Below are 11,746 nucleotides of genomic sequence, written 5' to 3'. Positions count from 1 at the left end.
CTTCCTATTTGGAATCTTATTTTGTGTTTCAAAATTACCCATGCATCCAACATTTAAATAGAGACCAAACTAATTTGAGAATAACCCTGTAAAAATATATGTCTAACTCACACCTAAAACATAGCCTACAAAATATGATAACTTTTTTGTTGTTTTTCAAACTCAACTCTCCTAGATTCCTCCAATTACTAGAAAACTCACCCCACATTTTCATTCATATCCTTAAATTTAAGCACTACAATATATAAGAGGATTCCCCTCTTTCAACTGGATTTTTATGTGGTTCAAAAATACCCTCATTAATGAAACGTAAGTTCATTTAGAAATAAAGTTATAATTGTTAAATAACAAATTTTATTTTGAATTAAAAAAGAGAACTAAAATTTAGGATTTTTTTCCCTTCACATTCAAAAAAGAAATTATAGTGGTAGCTTATCTCTAAGGTTTATTCTTTATATTTGTTTGAAAATTTAAAAAAAAAATTCTAAATTATAATAAATGCTAATTATTAACATTTACCCAAAAAAATAGAAGAACCTCTGAGCACACATGTGAGCGCGTGCTTAGAAGCTAGTATATATATATATAGAGAGAGAGGCTAGTGTGTGTGTATATATATATATATATATATCTTTTTTTTTCTGAATGTCAAGCTAGTTGCCAAAACAAAAACATAAATAAATTCCCTTTCTCCCTCCCTTTCTTTTTCACTTAGATAGCTAAGGTAATTTTCTTAATTCTTTTTCCTTAAATTAATTTTTTATGTTTTCTCACTCACATGTTTGTATGTGTGTGTTTATTTTAAACAAGTTTATAATACTGAAATTTTTTTCCTCATATACACTATAGAGACACAAATTGTTTTCTTATTTTTTTTAAAAGCCTCTAAACACGTGTGTACGTAGCGTGTGTTTAGAGACTAGAATATACATATAGGCCTTATCATATGTTAACAGTGCATGCGATGAGGCTCTTTTTTATTTTTTATTTTGTATTTAGTGTTATAATGTTTAAAAGTGAGATAAAGATAGTATCCTAATTCTTAGGATATTTCTGATGGTTTTTTTTTTCTAATTATTTATTTGTACATGAGTTAGTGGCTGATATGAATGGAAGAAACAATTTGAAATTGAAGCTCTTGATTTTTTTTTTTTTTGCCCATTTAGAGGCATTGAAATTCAAATAGGAGAAGTCATTTGTCCAAAAAAATAATAAATAAAATAACTGTAAGTATTTTTTATTTATTTAAGAAATAGATAAAATAATGTGGAATAATGTTTAAAAGTGAGATAAAGACAGTGTTATAATTTTTAGAATCTTTCACTACGTGGGAGTTGATAAAAGTTTGAAAATTTGAATTTAAAATAAAAAGTAGTAATTCAAATTACTATTTTAACCAGTTTATGTTTTTAAATTTAAAATTATTTAACTAAAAGATAGGAGTATTTAAGAGAGTTTAAGAATTTTTGTGAGAGTATGCAAAATGATGAAATCCAAACAGGAAATCCTGTTATTAGTAGGATCCATTGATGGTTCAGGGTTCATATATGTTGATCAAATATGTGAATTAAAAAAAAAAAAAAAACTCTTAATGAGATAAATGATTGCATTTTGTTTTTTCTTTCTATGTTTATTGATTTGATATAAAAAATGAAGGAGGATACTTATCTAGACCTTTTATTTAAAAAATAAATGTCAAAATTAATACACACTCTATTTTCATTATTTATTTTTATAGAAATAACAGCAAATATTAAGAAAAATGTGCTTTCAATTCTCAAATTGATTAAAAAGTCTCTTCATTCTCAATGGTAGTAGTTAAAGGGGCATGATACTTCAGCTAGAGAAGTGACCAGTTGATTCACCAAATCCAATTACCACGTACGTCTCTATTTACTTAAATCTGCAAATTTTTTTTAATGCTTAGGAATTGGATTGTTTTAGTGATTGAATTGGCTTTAACCTAAGCTTGCCTTCAATTGTTTTTTTGGGTTGTTTTTAGAGATTATGAATCCCATAATGACAAATCTTTTAGGTTGTTTATAGATATTATGAATCCTATAATGATTGTCAATTTGTCATGTCATTTGATAAGAAGATATAATTATCCCAAACTTTTTTTTTTCTGCCAATACCATATATTATAGCTATTCCATTCTTAGGTTTTGTATTTCTTAGAATACTGAATTTTCTTTCTCAATTTTGTATATTTTTTTTGAAGAGTTCTCAATTTTGTATTTAAATATATAATTAGTTTTATTTTATACTAAATATGCCCTTGATTATAATATTGAAATGTTAAAATATCCCTTACAAGTTCAAAAACTTCAATATAATTATAATATTGAAATAATTTACATATAATTATGATTAAGTCATTCATTGCACGAGCATAATACTAGTTATTATAACAATTAAAAAGACATGGCTGCTAATTGAATTACTTCTTGAATTTAAGCATGAAAATAAGTATTTATAATCTTAATTTATTAAGGACTTGTTGGAAATTTCCGTGAGAAATAAAACTTTATATTGTTTTAACTAAAAAATTGTTAGTATTAAATATTAATCATCTAAATAAATCAATTACATTTAATAAAAAAAAAACAGTTACATAACTATTAAATAGGTTTAAATAGATTATAATCACTGTTTGAAAGAAAATTCAGTGGATAGAATGAATTTTAGAAAAAGTTTATAGACACCAAAAAAAAAAAAAAAAATCATAATTTCTTATATGGCAAATTGTTAGTAGTAGATAAAATATTGATATTAGTGATTGGCTCAATTGAAAATCAATAAAAGTAGTTTATAGACTTTTAAAAGGTGTGGATCCCTAATATCAAATTGTCGGCATCAGCTACCAAAGAATCCACATATCTTCCAAATTATTTGGGCAAATGCCACTGTCACACTCCTAGTGAGTTATGACCATTTCTAATCCTCAAGTCACAATCTCTTTTTCTTTCCTTTTGGCTTTTGCTGAGAAGTTACCCATGATACTTTAGTGTTTTAGACTCAAGACTTTTTATCATCCAATTAAAACCAAATTGACATGTTGTTTCCACTATCTCTCCCAAAAAATTATTTGAAAATTAGACATTCACGTAGGACTATAGGAGACTAGAACCCTACCAAACCTTACCAAACCATCACTTTTAAGAAATTCTAATGCATAGGGAAAATTTTCATAGGAGAGAAAAGTATATACATAGCGATCTCACAAGTCACAATATATGTGTTCCACAAGTGTTGAGAAACCATCTAGCATGAAGTTGACAGGTGCGAAGTTAGAAATTTTTGTTTGGGGGGCCGATTTGTTTGTTAATTTATTAGTCTATACAAACTTTTATATACATACACACATGTATATATACACATACACAAAAAATTAGTATCTTTCATAATGAATCCTTAAAATTAAATGTTTCATAGAATTAAATTAATCTTTCACCATCTTCCATAGTGAAATCCTTACAATTTTCATTTTCCATATAAGTTACCAAATTGTCTACCATTGTGAGTAAAAAATTTTCAATTGAATTAATGAAGTGTTTAAAGACATAAATGATCTAAAACTTTAAAAAATACGAGAACACATTTTACCATAAAAATGAATTTGAGAAACAATATGTTTTCTATAACTACTAGACAAATTGGACAATTTTTTTTAAAAACATTATTGGATCAACTCAAATAGTTGGGGGAGGGGGGAAAGGCCCTCCCCATGTAGCTCCGCCCCTAGAAGTAGACATATTGTATAAATCTCACAAGATATTTTTTCTTTTATAGGGACACATTTTATTTTTCTTGTAATTTTGTTCACACTTATTTATATGATGTGACAAAGGTATGAGAGGTCCATATCGACCCATTATGCCATTACTAACCTTCCATCGCACATAATTTGCAATGTGATGTGATTGAATTATGGTAAAAGATGCTCTTATTCTTTAAAAACTCATTCCTGTCAATTACAAACGACATTACAATCTGCAAACAAACAAATTGTGGTGGAACCATTAAAATGGCAATTCTTAACTCAATCATAAGAGGTGTATGGACAGCTAATTTGGACAATTTATTATTATTTTTTGAATATTAATTATTTGAAAAAGCTATATTTACCAAAAAAAGAAGTGCAATATAGAAAAACTATATTATGAAAATGTACGATTTTAATTAAAATGGAATACCAAATAGGCACAATTGTGATTTAAGAGGTTTTTTTTTTTTTTTTTTTTAAATTAATTTTATAATTCAATAGTTGGGAAAGAAAAATTTGAATCCTAGAAACTTCTATAGGAAACATTAAAAGTTGTTAATTGAGTTACATTAAAACTTCTATACAGACTGTTTGATTTACCATGATGTTACATTACGCTGTTATATTACATTTGATTTTTGTAATCTTACTTTTATATAATCTCAATACAGGAATATAATATTACATTGGTTAGAAAGGTGATGAGATTAAGGTGATGTGATATATTTTGTGATTTTAGATTATAATAATGTTAGAAAAAATAAAATAAATAAAAAATCTTAATGCCACATTATTGTAATGTTTATCATATCAGGGACACATTATAGAGAATTAAATGCCTCCATAACATTAATTAAGAATTTGTCACAATTAGACCCTTTTGAATATACACCACTGTAAGTTTCTTTAAAGTTTCTTCCACGAGAACTCTTCTCGTGTGTGTTAAAGATATTTAATATTCTAATAAAAAAAAGTGTTTATCACAATGAAAAAAAAATTAGAAATACAATGATTTTTTAATAATTAAATTTCATTACAAATGAGGGTAATGGCCTTGCATTTAGGGTCAATGTCTTGAGTTTTAAACATAACAATTAAAGTCAATAATAATAGTTTCTCAAAAAAAAAAAAAGTCAATAATAATTTTGCGAAATGTGTAATGCACTCTAGGATCAAGATTCTAGAAATCCACTAGATTAAGATTAGCATGGGTGATAATAATTTATTATTATAAAGGCTGTTATCTTTAAAATTTCTACTAAAAGTTCAAACAACTTGTAATGGAAATTTAGAACGGTGGATGGAAAAAAGTTGTAGTTGACTATAAAGACTATATAATAGCTTGCCTAGTTGTCAAATTAAACTTGCTCATGATTATATAATATAAAAAATAAAATTACTTGCCCGTGAGTCTAGGCCTATAATAATGATATAATATATAGTTTTAGTATATTCTAGATACAAGTTACAGCCTCAATTTTCGTTTAAAATATTGATTAAATTGTAGAAATCATAATATTACTAGTCTCTTGCACGTTATCTATAATAATGAGAACCCCAGTTGTGACTGTTCTTCGCTGTTCATGTAATTTACCTGAAAATTCACGAAGTGCGTAACGTTCTACGATATGGGTTTCGTCGATGGTCGGCGTTTTTAGACTCGGTCGTGTTTCGCCGCTGTTTTTTTGGTCTTTGTTCCATATTAGTGGTTTGAAAATTCATTATCTTTTTTCACATTTGTTGTCATTCTATTTGAAAGACACTTGTTGTGTTAAATGTTTGTGTCCTTTTTGAATACACCAAGATTCAGAAGTTGCCGAGTATTTGTATTTTGCTTGTAAACGAGGTTGTTGACCAAAACTTTGAAGGTCAAGGAGTTTTGGCTTAAGCTTTTGCTAATGAACAATAAATAATAAATAGATTGAATCTAAGTTTCTGTTTGTACTATTTTTTTGAAGATGGGTAGTAAAAGTTCGAAAGGGTCAGGTAGGAGAGAGTTTCCATCATATGGGTCTGCGAGTTCTTCAACATATAATCAACAATATGGGTATCCTCCACAAACCCCATATCATCAGCAGAGTTCATATAATTATACGCCACAGCATCAACATGGGCAACCACCACCATCTTCTAGTTATGGATCCCAAGCATCTTATAATTATGGGTCAGAGATACCAGTGGCACAACCGCACAGAAAATTGGATAGAAAATACTCGAGGATTGCTGATAACTACAGGTCCTTAGATGAGGTTAGACCCATATGCAGTATTTATGTTTGTGATTTTCTCTACTACTTTAAAGACCATCTGTTTTTGTGTTTTGTTTTTTTTGTTTGGTGTCTTGTATGGAATTTTGGTACTAATACAACAAATTGCCTATGCACTTTACAATCTTGAAACATAAAAGGAGTAGAAGTTTCCAGAAAATTTTACATGTGTTATCTATATATTAGTATGTGCATGCTTGATCCAAAGATTTTTAAGTATGGTCAAACAAGTAGAATATATTGTGTTTGAACTAGAGGTGACAATTAAAGCCTTGCTGGCCTCTCAGTTTGTCAACATAAGCATATTCCGAGATATTTTTAAAGGTATGTGAACGGACCATAATAAGAGTGGTTTCAATTCTCATGTGAAAGGAAAAAAAATAAGCTTCTGTTATTTATTTATTTTTTTCTCCAGTTAATTGAAGGATTGAAATCTTGGGAGAGTATAGGAGACATGTATATCCTCAGGTTTTTGTGTTAAACTATTTCTCTTTTGGGAAAAATGATTAAAATCTTTGATTCTGATATGTGTTCAACAATTCCCATCTGAGATTCATTAAATCTCTGGATGTTCAAATCTTCTATTGTATTTCTGACATGAATTTATAGATCCAAGATTTTTTTTTTTTTTTTTTTTGGTGGAGTGGGGGGGAGAGGGGTGGATGGAGGAAGAAGAAGAGTGTTTGCTCTTTTAAAATTTGTACTTTGCTCAATATTAAGTACTTTTCCCACTTGTTTCTCCCCAATTGTATCTTTCCCTGTGACAACTATAGTTCCATGGCTAAGAGGCTTTTGAGAGAGTATCTTGCAAGGCGGTTTATACGGCATCTTCCTTACCCTACAAATCTGCGGGACTCATATATTATGAGGGGTGCACTGTATAAGCCGGTCTCATAAGCTAATTTTTCCATCTCTCTCTCTCTAGCTATGACAAGTGATTGTACTCTCATAGCATTTTAACAATGGTAAACCTCTGGCTGCTTGATTTTCTCAGCCCCTACCTTAAAGTTAGGGTGTTGTAAAAGTAACCCTTGGCTTTTCGAGTTTTGTACTCGTATTAAGCTGGAAAGTTATATTTTGGCCGATAGCTTTGAAACCTGTCATTTATTTCTGAAGTCAACAACTGGAAATTGTGACCTGTAGTTTCTTCAGTATGAGGAGGTTTCCATGCTCTATTCCTTGTAATATTATTACCATTTGCTTTTGGCACTACTTGCATTGATTATGATGTTGAGAGGTGAAAGATTAAATTTTTTTTTTTTCCCTAGAGCTCTCGTAATTGCTTCCTTCAGATCTTCAAAATTAGGACAAATGTGACTATAATATCAATTGGTGAGGGTCAAGGGGGGGTGGAGTACTAAAATTTGTAGAAGGGCCCACGGATGTGGTCCGTGGCGTGGTATTCATGATGGTTGGGAGAGTTTTTCCAACCATGTGTCCTTAGTAGTGGGGGATGGCTCTCGTATTCTTTTTTGGCATGATAAGTGGGTTGGAGATAACACGCTTAATAGGCTCTATCCTCAGTTGTATGTGTGTTCTAATGACAAGGAAGCTTGCATTTCTGATGTTTTATGCTACCAAGAGGGTGGTATCGATAGATTCTGGAATTTGAGATTTCATAGGAATTTTCATGAAAGGGAATTAGGGGCTGCCTTATCTTTCCTTGAGTTCATTCAATCTCGGATCCCTATGGGTGGTGGGAATGACACTTCTCCTCCATTGTCCGGTCGCTCACTCTCTGTGGGTTTATATGCTTAAGATCTTTGGGATTCATTGGGTCATGCCAGGCTCTGTGGAAAGCTTGGTGTATTGTTGGAGTTTTTGGCTGGGAAAATTTAATTCAGAGATTTGGAATATGGTTTTTGACTGTTTGATGTGGATTGTTTGGACGGAAAGAAATCGGCGCTCTTTTGAGGACACCGAGAAATCCTTGGTTCAATTACAAGCTCTTTGCCAAAAGACTTTATTTGATCGGTCTAGGTGTTGGGGCTTCTCGGAATGCTCCACTATCTTAGAGTTTATTTCTTCTCTTAGTATTGCTCTTTAAGTTTTTTCCTGTTTGTTGTTTGCTGTTTGTTTTGTTTATTGCTTTTCCTTGTGTTCACCGTCATGAACACCTTGTATTGGCTTTCGTCTGTTTTTTAGTTTGTTTTAATAATATTCTTATTACCTATCAAAAAAAAAAAATATATCAATTGTTTGAGCAGTTGCATGCCTCTTGTATAAACAAATCAATCTTGAAAAATTCTGGTAAATAATCAGCTATGACTATTTTAACTAGGAGCTGGCCTTGTTCTGAGAAAAAAATTTACATTAGGCTTGTCTCTTCAATTAGAGCCAGCTTTACTTGCCAGTAGTAAAATATGGCATGATAACCAAATAATGTATCATTTTATGCACTTGGTTGTGTAGCTCTTTTATTTGTTGGTACCTTTCATTCTTTCCTTGTCTTGCTTGTTTACCTCAGTCTCGAGCTCTGATTGCATCATTGATATATGTCCGTGCCTACTTTAGAACATCTTGATTGCCAAATGATTCGCAAAGTTTTCATCCTCTTGGTGATTAATGAGAATGATTGACCGCAGGTTACTGCTGCTCTTGCAAATGCTGGCCTGGAGTCTTCTAATCTAATTGTTGGTATTGATTTCACAAAGAGTAACGAGTGGACAGGTTCAACCTCATCTCAATGCTTATAAGTTGTATATCTTGGCATGCAGTGTGCTTATCTTTCTTCATAATTTAGGTGCTAGGTCATTCAACCGACGAAGCTTACATCACATTGGAAATGGTCAAAATCCCTATGAACAAGCAATATCAATTATTGGAAAAACTTTATCTGCTTTCGATGAGGATAACTTAATTCCCTGTTATGGATTTGGCGATGGTAATTTCATATGAAGCATGGTCTTGAACATTCTTTTTATCTTGATATAATGTTTGGACTATAATGATGTTAATTGTCTTTACATATTTTGGCAGCATCAACACATGATACAGATGTCTTCAGTTTCTATCCAGACGAGAGTGCTTGCAATGGATTTGAGGAAGTGCTGATGCAATACAAAGAAATTGTCCCTAACCTTCGACTTGCAGGTGCTGCATCTGTTCATCCCAGTGACCTATATATATATATATATATTCTATTCAGTGTTCTTGAAATTCAACCAATAGGTTTTTAGTGCACCTTCTTACTATTTTTTCACTTGATGGCAGGGCCAACATCTTTTGCTCCAATTATTGAGATGGCCATTACAACCGTTGAGCAAAGTAGTGGCCAGTACCATGTTTTGGTGATAATTGCTGATGGGCAGGTAATTCACCTCAAATTCAGATTTTATTTTTTTTTTGGGTGGTCCAAAATGAAATTTAGCTTTCTGTGGATTTCAAATTTGAGGTTATCTGACTACTATATCCTTATTTCTGTCTTCCCAAGCAAAAACATGTGTCTTGCTTTGCTAAAGCTGAACAAGTTTATTTTAGTGCGAGGATTCCTCTATAATAATATCAATATTAGGACTTGTGCCTCACAGAACTGCCTGCTTTGTTAGGTAACAAGAAGTGTTGATACTCAGCGTGGCCAGCTCAGCCCACAAGAACAAAAGACGATAAATGCAATTGTACAAGCAAGGTAAATATTTGACAGCTACTTATCAAAAAAAAAAAAATTTGACAACTCAGTACTGCTGGTTGCCAACCTGCGTTTCTCATATGATAATTTAATTGCAGTGAGTATCCTTTGTCAATAATTTTGGTGGGGGTCGGAGATGGGCCTTGGGACATGATGAGGGAATTTGATGATAACATCCCTGCTCGAGCCTTTGATAATTTCCAGGTAAGCAATGGTTGCTGATTTAGTTACCAAGATTTTGATGTCATGTCCTTGAATGTGTACTTAATTGGAAAGGCGTGCTTTTGTTTGTGCATCTAGTTCGTCAATTTCACAGAAATCATGTCAAAGAATGTCGATCCTTCTAGAAAAGAGACTGAATTCGCTCTTGCAGCCTTAATGGAAATACCTGCTCAATATAAAGCAACTATTGAGCTTGGCTTATTAGGGTAATGTTTGGATTTTAATATTTAAGATTTTTCAGGTCCAGTTTTTATGCATAGTTATGTAGAAATTAACATTCACCTTTTCCCATTGTTAAAGCAGTAGACAGAGGGGAAATGCTCCAGAGAGGGTTCCTCTTCCTCCACCTCTTTATGGTGTGAATTCTAGCAGCAACTCGAAAAATCAGCGTTCAAGCAGCTTTCAGCAGCGCACAAATAGTTTTCAGCAGCGTTCAAATAGTTTTCAGCAGCGTGCACATCCTTATAGCGGGTATGATCCTCCTTATACTGGATATGATGCACCAGTTGAAACAGCTCCATCATCAAGTTCTCATTATGACAATCAGGTATTTTTGAGTGTTCTCCAAAAAGTAAAATGCTTTGTTTTTATTAAATATTCCTTCCTTGCATAGTTATTAAGGAAATAGATAATAGTTGCTGTTGTTCTTTAGTATTTTTGTCATCACCACCAACACCAAGATTACTAATCTATTTGTGGTGAACTTATACAGGTTTGCCCCATTTGTCTTACTAATGCAAAGAACATGGCCTTTGGTTGTGGACATCAGGTAAACTACACTGCATTCCTTTGCTGTTTTATAGGGACCTTGAGGTTAAATCGAAGAACCATATTTACATAATAGATTTTCTCTCTCTCCGTTTTTAATAGTTTCCTTTCACTTTTATGTGGCAGACTTGTTGTGATTGTGGGGAAGACCTTGAAGTGTGCCCGATTTGCCGGCGTGCAATCGAGACTAGAATAAGGCTCTACTAATCAGCTTTTCTGCACATCTCTGAGTCTATTTCTTCTCTCATGTGTTTAGTTTGATAAGGCAACAATTGTGCTTTAGACGTAGCAAAGCTTTGCTGTTGAAGAGCAACTTTATCAAAGGACAAAGTTTTCTCCAAACGGAGGAATTACATGACAGTTCAGAAGATCATCCATGTGTTTTAAATCATGTGATTCATTAAATCATTTAAACAAGTCACATGACAAAGTAGATCATGTGACCAAAGTACAAGTGGATTGTCTTTTGAGATGTGATGTACTTGGTCCGAAGGACTCTCCTCCAAACAGTTTGAAAATTATGTCCAATTTGAATGATGTTAGATGACCTCTATCAGAGATGGAGAAATTTTGGGATGTGCATTGGGCTAAGACAATCTGATGTGAAAGTATTGCATTAGTCTTAGCGTGAGATCAAGACAAGTGGGGTTATCTTGATGACAAAAGAGAAATTTTCCGAAGGTCATTTGAAAAACTGGCCAGCAGAGTCTCTTTTCCATTGAATCTTCTGCTTATTGCTTTATACAGAAGCTGCTTAATTAAGAACCATAACAAATTAGGATATGATTTGCCTGTTCAGGCCTGTTGATAGAACGAGTTAGGCACGGTTCATTTTTTTTATTTATTATTCTTTTTCACCCTTTTTGGTAAGATGATTTCTTTTCCGTCTTTGTTTTTATGTTTTGGTTGTAAGCATGTATACTAGCGAGGAATGTAAAACTAAGATCCAGTTTGATAGCAGGATTCGTTCGTGATTTGATTTAATTTTGATGTACATGAATTTCAGTTCAGGATTGTAAAGACAATATTTGAGTTTATGGATATTGCTACTTGGCATCTCTGCTTTTTGGTGTGTGATAATTCCATGCGTGTTACT

General features: G+C 32.1%; 1 protein-coding gene across 1 annotated transcript; it reads left to right on the top strand.

Annotated features, from left to right (window-relative positions):
• Window positions 1-5,207: 5,207 nt before the first annotated feature.
• LOC126718345 (E3 ubiquitin-protein ligase RGLG5-like) lies at window positions 5,208-11,708 on the top strand. The gene is made up of 11 exons (XM_050420481.1): window positions 5,208-6,015; window positions 8,618-8,702; window positions 8,776-8,916; window positions 9,012-9,125; window positions 9,246-9,343; window positions 9,581-9,660; window positions 9,759-9,864; window positions 9,961-10,088; window positions 10,186-10,429; window positions 10,595-10,651; window positions 10,777-11,708. Exons 1-11 carry the CDS (start codon window positions 5,725-5,727, stop codon window positions 10,855-10,857), a joined length of 1,425 nt encoding a protein of 474 aa, XP_050276438.1. The 5' UTR covers window positions 5,208-5,724; the 3' UTR covers window positions 10,858-11,708.
• The last annotated feature ends 38 nt before the right edge of the window (window positions 11,709-11,746 follow it).

Source organism: Quercus robur, chromosome 3, assembly GCF_932294415.1.
Source record: "Quercus robur chromosome 3, dhQueRobu3.1, whole genome shotgun sequence".
Taxonomy (NCBI): Eukaryota; Viridiplantae; Streptophyta; class Magnoliopsida; order Fagales; family Fagaceae; genus Quercus; species Quercus robur.
Note: the sequence above shows the minus strand (reverse complement) of the source record. Positions and strands in the feature narration are given on the sequence as shown.

Bases quoted from the DNA above. Each gene is read 5' to 3' on its own strand.
- LOC126718345 (XM_050420481.1), top strand. From the start codon at position 5,725: ATGGGTAGTAAAAGTTCGAAAGGGTCAGGTAGGAGAGAGTTTCCATCA. The intron at 8,917-9,011 runs GTAATTTCATAT...ATATTTTGGCAG, and splicing joins CTGTTATGGATTTGGCGATG to CATCAACACATGATACAGAT. The intron at 10,089-10,185 runs GTAATGTTTGGA...TTGTTAAAGCAG, and splicing joins ATTGAGCTTGGCTTATTAGG to TAGACAGAGGGGAAATGCTC.